This window comes from Athene noctua, chromosome 21, assembly GCF_965140245.1.
Source record: "Athene noctua chromosome 21, bAthNoc1.hap1.1, whole genome shotgun sequence".
Classification (NCBI taxonomy): Eukaryota; Metazoa; Chordata; class Aves; order Strigiformes; family Strigidae; genus Athene; species Athene noctua.
In genome coordinates this window covers 9,340,895-9,362,517 of record NC_134057.1, presented here as the reverse complement: position 1 = coordinate 9,362,517, position 21,623 = coordinate 9,340,895, and the positions used below count along the sequence as shown (strand labels likewise).

At 36.4% G+C, this 21,623-nt stretch overlaps 1 protein-coding gene across 7 annotated transcripts in view; it reads right to left on the bottom strand.

Annotated features, from left to right (window-relative positions):
* CCSER2 (coiled-coil serine rich protein 2) overlaps positions 1–21,623 on the bottom strand; it is a 65,363-nt gene that overhangs the window by 6,392 nt on the left and 37,348 nt on the right. For 2 of the 7 annotated variants that reach the window (XM_074924443.1, XM_074924445.1), the window contains exons 7-11: positions 19,485–19,568; positions 17,584–17,670; positions 15,962–16,060; positions 7,212–7,296; positions 2,663–2,702 (exon numbers count right to left, since the gene is read on the bottom strand). In XM_074924443.1, coding sequence (XP_074780544.1) covers positions 2,663–2,702; positions 7,212–7,296; positions 15,962–16,060; positions 17,584–17,670; positions 19,485–19,568 — 395 coding nt within the window. The remainder of the gene's footprint in view (positions 1–2,662; positions 2,703–7,211; positions 7,297–15,961; positions 16,061–17,583; positions 17,671–19,484; positions 19,569–21,623) is intronic. The other 5 variants (XM_074924444.1, XM_074924446.1, XM_074924440.1 and 2 more) reach the window with 3 other exon arrangements.

Genomic DNA, 21,623 nt, shown 5'->3' with positions numbered 1-21,623 from the left:
CTTCAGGTCACTCTTTTATTATTGACAACCTCTAAGTTGAAGTTGTGAATTCAAATTGAAGCTAATTATTTGTCTGGTCTTTTTAGCTCTTAGAATCATCAGGAAGAAAGTATTGATAGCTGTGCATGCCATAGTCCTCTAACATTTCTAGGACAGCAGCACATCTAGGGATTCTTTAAGGTATTCATCTTTTCCCTGGTAGGATTACTACTGAAAACTGATTCCTCAGAATTCCTCCTCAAGAAAAAAATTTAAGACTGAGAGAAATATCAAGATTTCTCAATCTAATTGAGAACTTCCTAGCAGTTCTTCCCTTTAGAATATACCAGTTCTACCGGTAAACAAAAGCAAACTAAGCTGGACCAGTGACATCAGAAAGTGATAGACAGGTAAGTGCAAATATGTTGAGCAGTCTGAATACGATTATTTTAGAAAAAGGGAGAAGGAGGAAAAAAAGAAAAAAAAAAGCCTTCGAAATGGAGTCAAATAAGTATCAAAACGTTATTCATTACGTGACCAAAACTAGCTTAACTTTGTGAATCCTTCTTAGCTGAGTAATCTTACATGAAGTATTAAACACAATTAATAATATGGTAAGAGTTACAGCTTTAAAAAAAAAAAAATCAATCCTCCAGATATTTTTGTCATTTTTCAGTGTTTATGTAATGGGTTACAGAAGTTACTATCCTTCCAGCTTAGGAGCTAACAGACAGATGTTAGCCAAAATTGATTTGAGACCTCACCTGCAAAAACAAAACTGCTAAAAACGAGTGCAGAATCCAAAGCAATACATACCCAATTCCCAAATGCTTCCAACAAATAATTCAAATTTCCTAATCCTACTTGAAGTCAAAAATTAGTACATTTATAGCAAACAGAACTGTATCAAATTCTAGTATGTAAAAATCATTGTCAGAGAACTTCCCCTCACTTAGAAAGGGTTTCTAAATGCCAGCCTTCAGGAATGCAGATAGATATCCGAGCACTACAAATCCTAACTCTAAATCAAAAAGTCCTCATCGTGCTGATCAGCAAAACAAAACAAAACAAAAAAATCTGTAAATTACAGAAGAAACTACATTTGTATGGAAAGTTGAGTTAAACACAAAACCACCTGCAATATAGCAAAGCAGCAAGCTTTTTAGATAACGCTATCTGGAGTTCTTTTGACAAAAACTAGGCAATATTTGAGCTTTTCCATTTGGACAATTTTGTATTTTTACATATAAAAGGAGCCAAATATGTATCTCCCTCATTATCCTTCATGACCTAAAAATGTCTACGCAGGTTAATATCCAGAAAGTTAACAATTCAAAGGTGGGAGACAGCTACATGCTCAGAATTATGAGGACACTAAAGCTGTTATGATCTTTGCTAAGTTGTTTTAAATACTGTACTATTTTCTAATTTTGTGTTTCTACTTAGTCAACGTTTGTCCAATTATCACGATTATCGATTTTAATCTATTCAAACTGCTATATGCATTAACATTCAAGATGACACTGAAAGCTGACCACTTCCAAAATATCAACGTAGCAGTTCACAAGGTATCTAACACTGAAAACTGGATTATCTTCACCCACAGCCTACATCTTTGTCTTAGACACAAGTTTTGCTTGTGTTAGGAAAGGCTTAATAAATTATGACCATGTTATTAGTCAAAAAAACCCCCACAACCAGCAGAAGGACTAGTACTTGGTGAATTCCATCACAAGAAGGAAGGGGGAATAGAAAGATAAAGAAGCATTCCACCCTCTAGGCATAGTATTTTATTTAACGGAAATCTTTTTTTTTAAAAAAAAAGTTTGCCATCTGCATCGCTTTGAGTGCACTTCTGATAGTATTTCAGGGTGAGACAGACCATAACTTGGTGTAGACTGTCATCATGCTAAAAACAGACTTCTGGGTTCGTCTCAAGGAAAATATTCAGGTGGCCAAACACCTGCATTCTTTTGGGATAGAAGAAACTTTAAGATGGACTCTAAAGCATTTTGAGCACAGTGTAACTGAAGAAAATTGGTTCTCCCCAAATTGAAAGCATGTTAGACAAAACGCTTTGTGCGTATGCTCCTTTTTGCACAACAAAGAAACGGACTTTTCTGTACCAGCAACAGCATCAGAGACTTGCACGTGTTGATGCACCAATCAAAGTTACCCTGCCACGTTAGCTTAAGAGATTTTTCTCGTATTTCTCTCAGGTAAAACTGGCTGTTACATCATCCAGAGAAAAATGACAACATATCCACAAAGAGGATTACCAGGACTACATGGCTATCAAACCCCTGAGACATTCTTAGCTTTGTATTGGAAAACTGAGACAAGTATGTTCTATTGATCAAGAAGTTAAATCAATGTGGTCATGACAGCAATACTCATTGCACTATCACTATTGTAAAATTCCCTTCAGTTTTGTTTTGGTTATTCTGCATCTCTAACCTCAGTCCCCATCTCCATTATTTATATAACACCTCTGCAGAATGAAATAAAGGCATTTTCTCCCTGCAGTATTTTGAGGAACGAGGGAAGTGAAGCAATGAGAAATCCGACCACTACATGCACATCTCCGATAGACATGCATCATGCATTGGAAAAAAAAAAACCCAAACAAAACAGTGAAAATGCATGAGGAGGAGATGGGAAGAAATCTGAAGTTGTACTGTACCACGCTTTATCACAGAAGTAATGGACTAACTTCTCAACTCCTTGCCAATGGCATAATGGGAAAGCAGAGACAAGAAAAAGACAAGGACAATGATGTCAGAGGACCAAGACAAAACAATGAGCAATTGCCATGACAGAACTGCAACTTTTCACCATTTAAATTGCAATTACCATGTTAAATCCACCTTCCAGAAACAAGGGTTTATAACAAGACCTGCACAGAATACCTTTGCTCTTACAACAAAGCCTTAACAGAAAATCTCTTACACTTCAAACATTGTTTAAAGCTGTAACTAGAATTTGCGTACGATTCAAACTGTATATACCAAAAATATTTGCATCCATGCACATACGTTAGATATCTAACAATGAAGAAGGTCAGAAAATACACTGCATTACATATTTGGACCATATTGCCCACACTGTTGAATGACCCATCTCTCTAGCACAGCTCACTTGAGCTTGAAGTAACTCCAAACTCCCATGGTTTCTTTTCAGAGGAGGAGTGGAGGTGAAGGACACAAACCCTGCCACGTAAGTTTTTCATTTTCTGATCAGGTTTGACATCTCTTATCTCACTGTCTTGGCACAGGATAAGCGGTCATTTCACAGGTCTTCATTTGAAGACACAGCCTTGCTGAGAGCTTTCCAGTGTAGCCTTTCATTTTCTACCTCTGGAGAACATCAAGATTTCACAACTTATACCTGTAGCATTAGCCAACACCTTCATTTTGGATTTTTTCTTTTTTTTTTTTTTCCTTAGTTAGCTATATTATACCCATATTTCAACACTGTAAAATAGGATTCCATAGTATGAAGTATGACTTAAAATAATGAATCAAAAACATCCCAAAAACATCCTTTTTTTTTTTTTTTAAACACATTCACCACAGCATGAGGGTAGTAAAATAATTGGTAATACGGTATAACATTTTTTTTTCTGTGTAGTCTGTATAGAAACCCAAAAAAAACTGTCTTAAAAATTACTGAAAGTAATATATAACTGTATCAAGGCAGGTATTTCATCCATAAATACAGGTATGTGCAACAGACAAAAATGACCACACGCAAAATTAAGCATCGTCTACAAATACTTCATTTGTTGTGTACAAGAGACATTTCTCCTGTAGTCCAATCAGCAACTATCCAACTTGGGAGAACAGAATTTTTCATATAGCTGAACACTCTCAAGCAAAAAAATATATATAAAGGATAGTAATGTAATGATTCCAGGACATTTTAAATAATTTGTCACCCTCACCATGAGCCATAGAACTTCCAAGATAATATTCTGAAGCAACTTTGCTCTGCTAACACCAACCCTTTGTACACCCTACAAAGAACCTGAATTGGTCAATAAAGGCTTGGAAACATTTCATAGGGTTAAGCAACATACCTTTGTTTAAAAAAAAATGTATGAAAAAAAAAAAATCAAAGCCTGGACCTGATTTATAGTCAATGTGCATACAGCAGCTTTCTTGCTGATGATAAAGAACTATGCGTCAAGTGCTAGAATTGCTTACATTATCTTTATCTGTAATGCCTACACACAAAAAGTCTAAATACTTTTTCCATGAAGTGCACAGTAAGCAGAGATGTGAACAACTGCAACGCTTGAGTAACAAACCAGTTTTCATCAGTGTTTCTGTGTAGAGAACAACTTGGGGCTAGGAGCCTTGAGAAGGTTGTATAATATTCTTGTATTACACAAGAGTTGGTAACTGGTTCGTTGACAATGTGTATTCTAAATGCTGTGTTTCTAGAGCTGCATCATTAAAGCTCCAGGAACACAAATGCAGAAGTTTTAAATTATATCAAAAAGTTTGCTATGTCATCGAGTTTTATCCCATAGCCGAGAGAGAAAAATAAAGGACCACGTAAGAGTTGAGTTCAAGACACATATGGCAGTTATAGGAATAAAAACCAGGTAATTTTGTTCATAAAAATGACCAAAATCGTGTACTGTTATGGAAGTGTTTATGAAATACAAAATGCTAAACTGTTTCCAAGGCTGTTGAAACAATATGACGTTAAGAAATGTGAAAGTATTAAAAATTAATTGTTAGAAGAGCAGAACATACATCCAACCCTAAAGTGTGTTAAAGTGCAACGTTAGTTCACAGGGCAAGTTCGGCAGGAGGTGACGAGCACTGGAGCTGGTGCTAACAGAGAAGAACTGGAAGCACTGGAGAGTACTGTAACATTACGTAGCCAGGATATATTACCTGTCCTGTACAGGAGCAGTAAAGTTATATTACAGTATATAAGCAACTAAATACGAACAGTTTACAGATTTATACCCTCAATCTAAGTGATCTACACATCCATCAGCTATCAACGACACAGTGAAGAAACCTGCAGCATTCACAAGCGCGGATGATATTTTGGGTTCAGGATCTGGACGTCAGAAAATAAATGCTTGAATTCCGAGATCTCCAGAGGGAAAACATAGCCAAACAAAAATGGAAACTACTTCATGTTCCCATCACCTTCTCTGTAGTATTGCAAAAGAACACCAACACTGACGTTAAGGCTGTTCTCTTGTTCTCAGGGGTGACACCCAGCTCGTCCCTTGTCTGAAAGCCCCACATCTGGCATTCTGTACTGGCTCAAAAACCAACAGAACCAAGGGAAGAGGTCACGTGAGGAAAGAAGGATGCTACTGATAATTCCAGTAATGCTCTGCTTTATGGGACTCTTCACACAGCAATAAATCATTAATTTTGCAAGTGTCAGTAAAAATGTCCAAGACACCTCCTATTTTACACTGTATTTTTATTCTCGGTATCTTTTGATTAAAGCTAAGACTTAAAAAAAAAAAAAAAAAGGCTAGGAACACTCAGTTATAGGGAGCCTTTATTTTCCTAAGCAATAGGTTAATTACAGTTGAAGTTAATTAGTCAAGGGTAAGTTTTCATCTATCTCCTTTACTAGTAGTTGATAGAATTTAATATAAGATGTATACTAAAAAAATCCAACCTGCTTTAGTAACGGCAGTTTATGCTACAGAATCCCTGAATAAGAAGTTGCTGCCGTTAGTGGAGGAATGAGGTGAGGGCTCAGAGAGCTGGTAAGAGCTTACAAAGTTTTCTTCTTCAGTTAAACAGTCAACATGAACAACGTGACACCAGAGGCAGAGCTGGCAGCTCGGACACCCCCCTCCCACTCTGACTCTCCAATCTCTAAGCCCCAAACTCATGACATTTCTCTCTTCCTCAGGGCTAAACCTGATCCTGCTGAACTCAGACTCTCTGCTGACAGGACAGCAAAAACAGACTGTGCTCCTGCTGGCCCTCTACCCAGAGACAGAAGATGTGATGATCAGTTTTAGGGGTTCTATGTGCATCACACACACGCACACACAGAGCCCCACATCAAACACCACAGGAGAGTGAAGCACATCCCTCCAGTGCATAGAGACAAGCCTATGGAACAGGCTGTGCATTCCCAATGAGTTGTTTAAATGAACATTGTCACAGAAACGTCAAGAGAGTATTTGAAACACAATTTACAAAATATTCGACAAGATACTTCTTTCTTGTAATGGAAATAAATTCGGATTATTGCAACCTAAAATACATGTAAGCTTAGTTTTTCAAGGTGCAGCTTACTCTTCAGATCTCCACCAGCCCTGGAAATCTTTGTTTCCATAATTTTATTTTTTCCTTTTTTTTTCCTGTCCAAATACACTCTTGGGCTTTGCTAGGCAGTCAAACACACTGTAATTCTCAAATTACAGTACTTTTTTTTTTTTAAAAAATATAACTTTAGCATTATGAACCAGTTATATTTCTTCGAACAATTATCTGTTTATAATGCAATACCAAAGCACAAAATAAGACTTACCATTTCTCTATGTCTACGTAAGCAAACAGTTTTAAAATCAATTGTCTTTTGTTTTGCAGATCCAAGCCAAGAGAACAAATGCATCTGATATCAGCCCACATTGTAGCTAGCACATAAGGAATGTTAATAAATCATGCAAGTTTTGCAACAGCCACTTCAATGCATTAGAAGCCTTTTTACAACAAATACCAAGAGGAGAAAAAAAAAAAATAATATTAGTTTCAGGGAAGCCATTCTGAAAAGTTAAGAAAACTTCTCATGAGAGGCAATGAAAACGACACTTCCTCACCAAGACTTTTATGTACATCCAAAACATATTGATGTAAATGCACCCACATATGAACACGTGCAGACTTAGGAGCAAACAGAACACACACATGAACAGGATAGTATATCACAGCCATGAAAAAGAAAGGGAAAATGCAGCAAGCAAGATTTATGTTAAGACAAGACTGGAAACAAGGGCCTGCTCAGGTTTGCCTGAAGAACTGCTGAAGTAAATCAGCGTTTAATAACTGTTATAAAGCTGTAAGTTGTAGCTGCTTATACGCTGGCTGAAGGAAGCATTTTGGTTAGCCACAGACTATTGTGTATGCCTGTAAATCTGCCTGAGAAAGGAGGATACTACGAGATGAACAGTGCGTGCAAAGGGGAAGCTTCTACTGGAACACGGTGAGGGAGATGAGTGAGAGGTACAGACTCACTCTGTCTGCGGTGCGGTGGAACAGTCCGAGGGATGCCCTGGAATGAGCCCTGCCAGGGAGAGAAGGAGGGAGCAGAATACCCACCCTGTGCAGAAAGAGAGAGGGGGAGAAGTATAATAAAAAAAGAGAACAGGGAAAAAAAAAAGAAAAAAAAAAAACAACAAGACACCAAAAAAGCCACACCATTCTTTTTTCTTTTTTTCCCCAGAAAGGTATTATATTTCCCAGTTGTTCTACTTAGTAAAAAGCAAATGCTACATGCTGCTATAAAGCACAGAGGAAAAACAACATTACGGTGCCCTAAACTAGTCAGCAATCTTTCAAAATACCTCTATTTTTATTCAATACATATGCACACATTTCTGTTAAAGATGTTTCTAAGGGAAAAGTATAGGAGCTGAGCTTTTCACGTTAAAAATACATGCTAAAAGTTGTATTTTTACAGATTCCAAAAATGTTTTTAAAATGCCTCACCAAGCAGTAAGTTGCTTAACACTAACCTACTGGAAAACCAGTCAGCTTGAGTTTACAACAAAAAATTTCTAATGCGGAGGAAAAAAAAAACCAACAAGATTTTGTAGTAAATCCTGGTGCTTTAGAGTCCACGTCACTCATTTTTTGATAGTGTTACTGAATGTGAAACAGGAGAGGTGACATAAAACTCTTTTCCTTGCACTTTGCTCTTGGAGCTTTATTTATTATTATAAATAAAGCTTTATTTATTTATTATTTACTTATTTATTATCCTTTCATTACAGGACCAGAGACCTGCACACATTGATGCCATGTCAAATGTTTCAGATCACCACGGAACCGACACACTGCGGTTGCTGCATGTTCAAAACAATTTTATGCGTTCTATCATTTTCTCCATACCCTTACCTTTAAAAGAAAACTATCCAAGCTGGAACTGCCCAACCCCTTAAATCACATCATCTTGATTTCCTATTCCAGCAAGACAGGTTTATGTCTTTACAACCCTGCCACTATTTAGCAATGAAAACTTCTGTTTTCCTGAGTTCTGGAATACTGGTGCTGACAACAAAGTCTGCCATTGCCTCCTGGCTACCAGTAACCAGCAGGTATCAACAGCAACCAGTTGTAGCTACTTTGTCAGACAGCAGGCATAAAATATCTGAATGAATATCTGCATCAAAGAAAACATGAACACAGATTGCCACTCACTCTAACTTCTCTGCTGGCTGCTACAGATCATCCTGCCACGGATGGAGAAACAATAAAGTAGCATTTTATTTCCATGCTCCTTATAAAAGAATGTTAAACACGGTATTATTCCTAGAAAAATATGTTCTGCTTTTATTTATACTAACAGCATTTTAAAACTTCCCTGACCTTCCAGATAGCCTAATCTACATGCCAAGACGTAACTTAATATTTATTTAAACAAGCCTTAGAATTTGCTAGCCAGAACACTCTTAAACTAGAGAAGGAAATAAAAAAAAAAAAATCTGACAAGACTTCTTTATTCTTCTTCAGAAGTGGAGATAAAACAATTACTGGAGAAAAACCCAAAGAAAAATGGAAACAAATTCTTTAATCTGATTATCTCTAGATAGAGATATTGATTACCTAACGCGTTCTTACAGTCCTCCATCAGTAGCCATTTACATCAACATAATTTTTAGACTGCTGCATGAAAGAACAAGAGTACTAGCTTCAGTCAAACAATATGACAAATTAATATATGTTGCATCAGCCGAGTAGGCATTAAATACAGAAATATTCCTGGGAACAAGATGAATCAATCAATGCTTGATGAGACATTAACAAAAGCTTTGGATTTTCACAGCGCTGTACATGAGAACACTTCATTTTTCAGGCTTGTTCACATTTTATACTAGATTGCATCAGGGTGGTGGAACAACAGCAACAAATTATTTCCATTCTCTAAACGTAACTGAATCTCCAGTTAGGAAATAGCACAGTATTGTCAGGCATAAGTCTCATCTTGCAGAGACTTTTGAGTTGGCAATGGGCTTTTTCCAGACTTCTTTGAAATCAATGCATTAAGAAAGGAGGTGAAAATTTTATTTCCTCTCTCTAAAAAGATTAAGTACAAACCAGCTGAGCTAAATAACACTTATGATACTTTTGTAAAAGCAAAGAAATATTTAGATGTCCTTGATACATTCCAGTAATTTTTAGGCATCCATATTAGCACTTCAAAGCACAGCACTAAGCAGAGTCTTCTCAATAATTCTTCATGGTATTTAATCATTACTCTGAAAGCGCCAGTAACTTCCTTCAGTGTTTTGCCTGCTAAGTGGAACTGCTCTCCAGGCATGGCTCAATCCTCCCAAACGCTGGAGAACATCCTATCGTCTGAGAAGCAGAAGAAATAGCTCTTCCGCTGGCAGCAGTCTTCAGAGTTTACACTGCTCCATAGAGGCAAACGTCAAATAAATGCCAGATTTCTTATTTGTAAAAAAAAAAAAATTGTAACAAGCATTGTTTAGCTGTACATCAAGTAAGGTAATTAAAATCAACATGAATTGAACCAAGGACCAGGAAATACAGCCCTGGGAATTTATGAAGATGGGTGTTATGACTTACACTGATTTTACAGATTATAATGGTTGTAGCAATCCCGTAGATATAGAATTTAAGAGATAAGTATTGAAAATAAGCCCAGCTCATGAAAAGATGACTCTTCTTTTAATAGTATTTTACAAAATTCCAGCAAATTTACAAAGCTTTCTCCTTTAAACAACTCACATCCACCCCCTCCTATTAGTCACATGTGTGCTCAGGTTCCCAAGAAATCCAAAAAACAGGAAAAAAGAAACACACACTAATAAGCACACCTCCTCAGATGATGGTACCTCTTCAAAACACAAAGAAAAATGTGGTAGTTTCCTACTAAATATAGGGAAGAAGTAAAACCTGAACCACAATTTCTTTTATGTTTATTAAAAAGTCTATTAAACACATAGGCAAACAATTCTAGAATTGAAAGATGAGAACGTGACTTACCTCAGCTTCTATAAATAAACAAAATACATTTGACGGGGTTCTTCTGGGGTCTGAAGCCTAGTCTGATGCAAGTCTTTCCACTTGCACTTTAACGTTCGACAGCAGTCAGAACAGCTCCTCCCCCCAGCCGTTATTGTGCATCCAGCCACTAAACTTAAATCCTATTTCTCTCGTTTCCCTGATACCGGAATTATGAAATAGCAAAAGGATCCCAAAAGAGAAGCGATTCAAAATTTTAAACGTCAGGCAAAACAGGAGGCTCAGGAGTGGAAAAATAACAGCAGCTGAAATAAAGCAGCCTACAAACTAGAAGAAAATGATGAATGTTCTTTGGAGATCCTGATGAACCGCACAACCGCTGCTAAAGGCTTTATGAAGTTCTGACCCTAACTGCACTGGAAAACCTGGTTGGTTGGTTGGTTGAGTTTTTTTAAAGGCTACTATGAAGATATCAAGGCCAGAGTTTCCCATTGCTATGAAGAGACCTCAACCTTAGAACAAGCAATCACATGAACAAAAGCAATTGCTTCTGCCAGAAAAGGACATGAGAAATATTTTTAAGCTATTGCTGCACAGTAATTTTGGGTCAACAGCCAAGTATTTTGGCTATTTTCCCAAGGATATACAGATAACCAAAGCTGCTACTGGTTTAAAAATTCTTTTCTGCTGCAGAAACACAAATAGAGGAAAAATCCACTTTTATCCATACAGCTGGAGACTTTGAACACTTACAGGAAAAGACGATTTTTGCTGCATCTCACCTAGCATTTGCCAGTTGTCTCATACAAACTCAGAGCTCAACGTCATGAGCAAACCTAGAACGACATACTTCAGGTATCAATGCAAACAAAACGTCTTTGCAGCAATCTCCTCTTGCTGGCCTAGCACCCTGAGAGATGATGAATGCGCAGTTCTGACATGCAACAGTCCTTTTGGAAGTATTCTTGTCAAAAAAACAACCCAAGTCAAAACAGTCTGATGTGCTGGTTTACACTAAACCAACAAAAATTGCGTGTGAAAAGTTTAAAGGACCTTTCTTCTGTGTATGTGCCTACATGCTAGACACTGTCTTGCACTGTAAAAGTTCAAGAAACGTGCACAGCGTGACTATTTATTTAGTTAGTTAGTTCAGATGGTTCTGTCTCACCAAGAATGTATGTTGTAACGGATCAGCAAGCCAACAGCAGAGCACTGGGCAACAACAGAAACCTAGGCTGAAGGTGAAGACGAACACTGACATAGTGACTAGGCTTCAACACCTGCAACTTTAAATTCATGGTTGCAGAGTCAAAGCATCTAGGAAGTTCAAAGGTTAAGGTGGAAGGAAATACTAAAACCGAGACAGACAACAGTACACAGAGACAGCCTAAGTATTACAAAGGTTCATCAAAACGGTTGACGTGAGAGGCTTTGGAATGACAAACTGGAACAAGACTGAAATGCAAGGCAAAGAATATGTCAGTGCAGAAGTAGAAAAGAGATGTAGCGAAGAACAAAACCATACAAGCTCCCATGCAAACTGAGGGGGGCTTTGTTGTCCTTTCACCAGGGACAAGCGTGAGCTTGTATACACATTCAGGAAGCAAAGCTTATTCTCCTCACTGCGTACTGCTCCGATCCCAAGGAGAAAAATCAGGTTTTACTGTACACTACCTATTGCTGCATGGCATGGGAGAGCGGATGGGAACTAAGAGGAGGTGTGTGATCCTAAGGAAGCAGACCTCAGGGGTCAGAAGCTTTTACAGACAGCTTCGAACAAATTCAGGGCTTTGCGGCTTGCTTGTTTTGTCTTTTACTTCTCAGCATCTGCAAAGAACCTTTCCCACTTCAAGAAGCCAAATAATTTGTCAACATAAACTTGACATCTAACCCCTCTACCCTCAAAATCTTAAAAATAATATCAATATGTAGTAGTGCAGAAGCAACGCTGCAAAGCCTGCAGAACAACTGTGGCAATGGATGCTCACATTTTTTTCTTCTTTGTAAATTCTGTCCATCGACATTAATTTCTTCCATGTTTATGTTCAATATGTTCCAGGTTTGGGCTTTGTAGGTTGTTTTTTTTTTTTTTCCATGATAGTTAAGTTATAAATTACCTGGAAGCAAGTTCCGTGTAAGAGATCTATAAGCAATCCTTCTAGAGACACCATGGTCTAGCCTGTAGGTGAACAGTGATACAAGCTTTTATCCTGAGGATGACTAACCAAAAATAGCGTATCTCTAAGTCTATACAAACAGGCAGAAACCACCAGAGTTTTGAGCATACTGTCAGAACACTGCTTACAAGAAATGCCATGTAACAGACAGTAGCTAGGCAGTAGGTAGCTACCTACTCATACTTAATAGGTCCAATTTTCAAAACATTTCAGCCACTATGTTTTATTACGTGAAGTTCTGAGGATTAACCTGAAGTTATATATCTTCCATTTATGTACATATTTACCTTTAAATAGGAAAAAACCCTAAAAGTACTTTCAAAAACTGCAGTCCCTAAAGAGAATAACCTCAGACAAGTGTATCACATCAGTATGGGCCATTTTCTACAAATACCTGGTAATAAAGATTAGAATATGCCTTCTTAAAAAGACTACGTTTGATGATACTCACTTGTCTGTTTACTGGGAGAACCATGAAGTGATCAGAAATATTTGCTATTTCAGACAGTAGAACTGCAATAAATTGCTGCAATTCGTATGGTCTTAAATTCCTAACTGAAATCTTTTAATAGCTGATTTTCACTTTCACGGTTTTCTAGTTTATTCTAACACCTATTCTTTACGAAACACTACATGAACAATGTTTGTTAAGCACATTTCTGGGATCTTTGAAAGTATTTCGTGAACAGTAAATTACTGTGTGTTCTTAGACCATTGTTTATACTTCAGGAATCAACAGAAATTATCCGTTCTGCTAGAACTTGTCAACTCTCAGAATAATCTTGAAAGTTATGATAACCAAACTAAAGTAACTTCCTGATATTCACCATCATTTAATGTGACTGGCAGGTCAACACTTATAGGAAAAAAATAGTTAAGTAGTCATCAAGTTTGATAACTATTACCAAGCTTGAAGAAAAAGCTTATATGCCTCAAAGGAACTATTCTCTCATTGCCAAGACTTTAATTATATTTTTTTAAAAATGTAGTCTATATAAAAACTTCATAATTTCATAAACATTAACTACATTTCATGGTTCACACCACGTTTAGAACCAATAAACCTGATTTCTCCCAGTCTGCACACTCAGTTCAAGACCATTATATTAAACTAAACAGGAATGGTAATAAAACAAAACAATTACTTTAAGACTTTTTTTTTTTTAGTGAGAATACATTTCGCTCTTGCTGCTTCCATTTATTGTATTCCTACCTCAAGAAAATAGTAATTGTCTCTCTATTGGAAGAGACATTTTGTGTCACTGGGTTCCAATCCAACAATGATTTCATGCCAAGGTTTTTCTACATTTTTATTTCTATTAAGCCATGCAAGGAAGCATACAAATGCACGTTAGCAGTGGAACTATTAAAGCAGAAAGTTGAGGTCTGATCATTAGAACTGAAACTTGGCTACAACAGCAACACTATCGTTTTCCTTTAAGAAATGCCACGTTAAGGAGTTCCTATCAATTTGTGTTTGCTTACAGAAAGTCTATAGCTTACAAATATGCAAGTGAGAAGACATAAAAAACCCCAAACCTCACACATTCCACTAAAAACTTTTCAGCCATCATTTACCAAAAGAAAAAAGCACCTGAAAAGCAGTATATCAAAAATTTGTCAATACTTGATGAATTTTCTTAATTTCTTTATCAACTTTCATAAGACATTTTACATGTAGATAAAAATACTGAGATGTTTATCAACGTGCATCTAAGTATGATACGCCTGTGTATCATACACATATGTATACATTTATCCACACATACACACACCCAACCATGAATACAGTAGAGGTCTTTTTTCTGTCTTTTTTTCTTGTTTTGTTGTTGTTGTTTTGTTTTTAAAAAAGATAAACTCCCTTAACCTGAACTCCTTTGTGATAAAAGTGTCTTTTACTGAATAAAAGTATTCAGTAATAATACTGCATATTAAAATTTCTTCTTAAAAGAAATATACCGATTGTATATTCTTTTAAGTATTCACCGATACTGAATATTAAAATTTCTTCTTAAAAGAAATATACCGACTGACCTGATGCAAACAGACAGTTGAGCTAAATGACTCCGTCCACTGGAGATATCAACTCACATTTCCCATCTTCTCCAACATCTTTGCCTTATCAATTAATGCCACAGTTGCTCGAACTAAAGCTTCTGTCATTAGCAACTAACTTTCAACAGTTACTAATCTGTTTCTGAATTTATGTAGAAAATGAGATAGGAAAAAAAGGAACATGGAAGCAACAATAGCCACTAACCTAGTAATAGTATCGACACAGAAAAACATCAAATGAACATCACATATGAAATTAAAACGTGGGAAAAAGAAACCATACACAAGAGATCAAAAGCTCCAAAGTAACAGGAAAATAAAAGTGTACTGGGTAAACAAAGACATTACACGTACATTCTGGAACAGAGGTACTGGAGGAAACTGAAAGCTACTTAAGGTTATGAACTTTTTCCACTGGGTTCTTACCAGACAGAAGACAGTTGGAAAGCACGGTCTCTACAAGATGAAGGTAGCAGCTGGTGAACATACAGCATGGTGGGATTACTACCCTAGCACTATATATTTAGAAGATAAAACCGAGCTGGACGGGGCTTTGAGCAACCTGGACTAGTGGAAGGTGTCCCTGCCCAGGGCAGGGGGGTTGGAACCAGATGATCTTTAAGGTCCCTTCCAACCCAAACCATGCTATAATTCTGTGAAAAGAGGAATTTGAATGAAAACAGGAATTTGAGAAGGATAGCAGGATTTATCCTTGAGAAGGACAGTTGATCTATCTTTACTACAATCTTACATCAAATAACTCAAGGCAGAGTAAAAATAGAAACAAAAAAATCTAATCCATTTTTAACTTTTCAAAGAAATCTTTTATTCTCTAGCTAAAGCAGTAGCTTCAGGATCAAAAGACTATTTCCTGGTGACTGACAAAAATCTTGTTTATCATTCAAATGTAATTCCTTATTATTATATAACATCAAATACGTTGTTCTCCCTCCATCTTAAGTATTCTATTAGTGTTCTATGAAGAATGTAAGTTTATATAATGGACAATGTGATCCACGCAATAATATATGTGAATGAAGATGTCCTTTGTCAAAGTGATTTTCACTCAGTAAGTGTCTGAATGACAAGTTACTCAAATCAAGGATAAAATTAATTTTTAAAAATAAATAAATATTAACTTCTGTTTTACATTTATGGACTGAAACTTAAAATACACTGTTGCTTTTCCTCAACAAATAGGAAAATAACCAAGTCCAGATACCTGTGTCTTTAAAGTCAGGATATAGGAAGATATTTCATGTGTTAGATATACAGCTTGGAGTGACTGTCACTTAAATAGTGCGAAGGGTGATTATTTTAAGAGGAGACTTATAAAGTTTAATTACTTATTTTAAAAGAAATGTTTGTCATACATGTTTAAATAAAAGGGTTGCAAAAGAATGCAATGATGCACAGCAGGAAGCATACCACTCACAGCACAGAATCTCTTGAACAAGGCTAACTTGTGTGACAGCAAAAGTAATAGAACTGGGAAATGAAATGCAGGAAGCCATAACTTGAGAAGGCATGGCACATTTTACTCACAGAACTCCTCCTCCAGGAGGTTTGTGTAAATTTATCAGCATATGCGCACGTTGCCCCTGTAGGTTTTTGACTGTCTTTCTGGCAGTTACATCTAGTGGCCTTGATCACCACCAAAAAGAGAGAAAGAAAGGAGAATTTGTTAGAAAAGGACTAACTAAGCCTCTTGAAAAGCACAGTCAAGGTCCAGTGTTCAAATATTATCCATCACTTCACAGCACAAGCACAATATGAATAAACTGTAGAAACCAGTGTTTGCAGTGCTGTGCAACCACATCTTTTTCCCAATGTATATTTATAAATCTAGAATAAACGTTGACTTCTGGAAAGGATTTTTGATTCACTTACATTTCTGAAGCACCACATTATTTAAGTCACCTTTCAGGAATTACAGATCTAAGTTTTACCCATCTTTATGGCAGAGTTCCTTAGCTGCACCGAAGTTTTCAGTTACTGTAGTAATTAGGTATACAAAACTAGCAGGAAAGGAGATTTTCTTGATGAAATCTTTGAAGGCTGATGGTAAGAGTGAGACTAAGCATACTGAAATAATCAACACGTATTGCAGAGTACTGACAGACAAGACATCCCGTGATCTGGAATTCTGTTCAAGCAGCAGAACAGAAAGTCAAATCTTAACCTTTCATTTTTGTTTCAGAGGGAACGATCACATGCTAGACAAGGGAGAGACTGAAGACCACAGATCTGTTTTCAGTGCATGTATGTACAAAAGCACACGTTAAACATTTAATTAGAGATTAGTCACACAAGACTGTCTCCAGCCGTAATAAATACATACGGTGCGCACCTCTTGGCATCTCATCTCCCCCACCTTTAAGATCTTGCCATGGCTTGAAAACATGGCACTATTTTACAAGAACTGACACAGCAGGCATGTTCCCCAGAACTAAATGCAGAGCTATGCACGGCAAAATCCAAAGTTAAGTTAGAACAAGAGGAAAAAGCAAAAAGTTACACGTTACTTTTGCTTAAGGACTCTTGTCTGCCTGAACCTGACTTATGATGGAAGTGCTCCCATAACTTTTATTTAATCTAATCTTACTATTCAGCATGCTTTGTTTTGTTTCCTTAAAAAAAAAAATCAACTTTGAATATTACCTTGCTCATCTTTAAATTCTATGGTGGAATTCTTTATCAAAGACAGTAGGGAAAACGAAAAGGAGGAAAAAAACAACAAACTTCAAGCAGAATGATAGAATTTTTAAAATACTTTATGCTTTAAGTGCCTTGTCTTTGCTCAGTGTTATTTCTGAACAGCGTTTAGAATTTTACATTTGTTTTGGAAATGAAATATATTTCAGTCATATAAACATCCTTGCTTAGTGTGTCACATACAAACCATGACTGTCCTACAGAATTAAAAGATCCCAGGTGTACAGCTACAAGCCCACTGGAACATGTAGAATCAGTCTGCTAATGGAATCTTTACAGCCCCATGAGTCCAATAGGTCTAAACCAGAACCCAAATCTACCCTTGTTAGAAAGAAAGTCTAGGGAAAAATCAGATGTCTAACCCTCTTAAAGCCTTCCTAAGAACTACCTATTGAAGTTACACTCCGCAGTGCACACTTTGGATTTTGTTAAACATTTAGCATTATACTTACAAGTTGATGCTCTAATTGGTTGATTGTTTCATCCTTTTTCTTCAGTTCATCTTTAAGCTGCTGGATCTCATTCAGGAGATCGTCCATCTGCAACAGAACAGTGAGCAATACAAGGTTTTTTGTAAGGGTAACACGATCTAAATCAATGCATCTATGGGACGTATGACATCAGATGGTCACGGAGGGCTGGCAGTAACATTGCAACATGCTTTCCTCCTCTTATTCACATGGTGAGATGGGCTGTAGGCATATAACCTGAAGAGTGAAGAAACTTGACCAGAAGTCTCTTTAAGAGGCTGAGTTGAGGTGACTCACTAAATTTTCAGAATAACTAAGTAAATCAGCTCTATTTTTGATGCAGCAATTCATCTGTGATACAAACAACTGACATCATGTAGATGAACATCCTTATTCAAACACTACCTATACTTCTCCTTAACCAACATCAGAAAATACTGAAGCCTTGAGGTTAAGCAAACTGCTATTTAAAAATCATTAACAAAGTGATAGAAACAAAAAGAATTTAGAAACAAACATAACTACATATACTGAATGCAAACAGCATGACCAATTTGAATACATCCTATTCAAAACTGAAGACAAAATAATTATGCAAAGTTCACAGACTAAAAAAAAAAATGGTAAGTGGGCAAGAGTAAATTTTTTCTAAAATCCTTTTTCATCACTAAGTTATTTTAATGTATTTTATAAATGTGTCATTATAGCTAGACCATAAATTAGGGGCCATACTTCCATTTAGTAGCAGACATCTACTATTTCAGTTTCACTGAAGATTTTCTTAGTTATTGCTTTAGGACAACACCCAGACAGATCTGTTGTGAAATTTTTCAAACCATACAAAAGTATCCATTAAAGAATTGGCAATTCATAGTGTAAGTTAAACCTAGCAATTTTTTAAGTGAAAAAGCAATCATTTTTCCTCTAGGAATTAACACTAAGATTCTAAGGGAGAAGAGCGTAGAAGGACAAGCACAACAAATACATCAGACAACAATTAAAGAGAAAAAGGCTAGAAGTTAACAGTGTGGAAAACAGGGTTGCTAAAGGATGATGTATAGCTTTGGCAAACGTCTTAAACCAGGATTTGGAGAGATGACCTTCAAACAGAAATACGACTGTAAGTGTTCTTCCCTTTCAAAGTATTTCTAATTTCAATATATCAACAGCAAGTATTCTTCCCCTCCTGTAAGTGCAGAATTAGTGATCTTTCTATACTGGTTTTACAGTAAAAGCCTCAAGTAATGCTATAAAACCTCACCCCTGTAGAAAGTACAACGTTAGAAGTCTGAAACCATAAAGATGATCCTTTTTGGAATATCCATTGTGATTGCTTCTTCCTTTAACACCCATTCTAAACCAAACTCATCTTTGACTTTGTGGGGTTCACGTTGGTTTTTAAGTTACATCTGCAATACCTGCATTATCTCAGGAAAGCTTACTTTAGGTGAAAGATATTTTAAACTGAAGTCAACACTAAAGGTAATGAAACAGAGCAAGTAATTGAATAAGCATGGTATGATTACATTTCGAAGCAAAAATTGTCTTTTCAAATTCTAACACTTATCAAGCAGGCAGAAAATTCTTGGAAGAAGTTACTCTACAGCTGTTAATTCCCATACGACTGCTACGAGTACCAAAAAGGCAAAGTTATTTTAATTATTTAAACTGTGGTAGCAGTTGTAAGTATGTATTTTAAAAAGTCAAATAAACCCTTCTATTTTACCAAAATTGAAACAATAAAGTATATAAACATTTGCTAGGTTTGCATTTAAATAGAAGGAGCAAGCAGAACTACTTCATACCAACACAGAAGCTTTTGGTTTGTGTTCAAAAAACACAAACAAGTTTAACAACAGGTAGAGTAAATCAGTGTCATTTACCTTAAAAGTTGACTCAGGTTCTTGTGGTTCTGGACTTGATGGAACCGAGAGTGGGATGTCCTGGAGCGACACATTTTCATCATTCTATCAGAGAACAAGAACAAAAGCTCAGATTATTTGCTGAAACATCTCCCTTGCAAACTCGCTTTCAAGGATGGAGACACATCACCCCTCTGTGGAACCTCTTACAATCTCAGTGTGATTCTTCCCTTTTTCCCTGATAGAGATGCCTCCCTTGCTGCAGCACGTGTACAGCACCCAAATAAGGGCCATGAACAGCCTCCCTCTCTTCAAAGCTGTAAGAACGGCTGCAGCTATGTCAAAGTGCACAAAAACCTGTTAAAAACTGGCTGTTGTGTTCAAAGGTGTTGTATCAGGAAGGAATGGTGATGCTATATGATCTCAAAAACTTCATTTCCTTCAATATCTATTAAAAAAAAAAACGTATCTGAGAAATACCAAAATATACAGCCAAAGTATTTCAGCTAGGAATTCTTAACTGAAAATCCAACATTTTCTACTGGGTAGATTAATAAAAAAAATAATTCACAGAACTAAATATCAATTATAAAAACCGGAACCACACAAGAATATTTTTGCCCCCACCACAACAGCCACAAATTCTGAAATTAAGCACAGCAGGTAGAAAAGGAAATAACCAAAGATGCCAAAAGATGATTGCCCTAGACATGTCCTGAAGCACTCACATTCTTGTGACAAAACCACAGGCAGCCATTTTGAGCAGTACTCTAAACCCCTGGTGCTCAACCCCAAAAAAGTTCAGTTAGGTTAAAAAAATCAGGGACTGAACTGATGGTTTAGTCTTGTTCTATGTTCCCAGGTTTGTGCAGTGATGTTGCATCCAATCTTAGTGTGACAAAAGACTGCAGTACAATCACAGTGACTTTATGGTCATGGAAGATCATAACCCCCATCTCCTTGGTGTGAAAAGATTTATTCTCCACTCCCTCCATGGTTTTTTGTTCATCTCTTCCATCTGCTACTTTCTTAAATTTAAAAAAAAAATAAAAAATCTTCTACTCTACAGTATCCTTCTTTATATTTTAGGGTTCTTAGAGGGGAGTTTCTTTACCCAATGGCCTCACTGCCTAAAATTGCATTAGTAGAATATAAGAGTAGCATGTCTCAAAACCTGAGGCCAGCAACTCCCCAAAAGCACAAGAGTAAAACTGCAGCTCAAATGCTATAAAGATCAATTAAGAGAAAAACCCACAATAGATCTATTTATGCTCTTTATGGCCATGAGGTATCTTTTTAATCCATAAGAAATATTTGTTGTTTTTAACTAAACTGCAGAGAAACATCCAGGAGATTCTCCAGATGCAAAAAAGCAAAAAACTTAAACTGATGAATTTTTAATTATTTTTTTATTTTTCCTATACTCGCCAACTACTTGCAGCTAAAACATGCACAACCATCACCAGATTTAACAGACAGAAACACTAACAACTACCATACAATTCCAAATTTTATCATACTAGAGAGTTACATTTCATTTCTATTACTTAAATGTAATTTCATGTCTTGCACTTTTTTGGTGTTGTTTTGTTGGGGTCTTTTTCATAAACTTCTTGGCTTTTTTTTTTTTTTTTAGAGGTGATTATTAATTGTGAGAACAGTCAAATTTCATGGTTTCTGACTCCTTAACTTAGCAAATATTTCAACTTACACTGTCCAACACAGTTGTATCCAATTCACAAGGCACTGCTTGTCCCTTCTGGGCAGATCGCCAGTGAGCAACAGGCTGATGAAGCAGCAGTTTAGAGTCTGTCATGAACAAGTTCTAATAGTGTTTTGAAAGAATTTGCACAATAATATCTTAAAGAAACAAACATTACTTCACCCAAAGCATCTCTAAAATACTAGAGGAAATGAATTAGAATCATAGTCATTTACAGATTATATTTTGTGTATTTTATATTATATGTGTCTTATAGTCTACAATTAACATTTTGTCAACATTTGTTATTTTAACTATTCAAATATGTGTGCTCAGAAGAAAAGCTACAGTCACTGTTAGAATTGTGAAGGATTAATCATGGGGATGGGAAACAGGAGATAAACCATTCCAAGCAAAAATATCTTGCATGGCTTTGAAAATATCACAGATACCTCTGG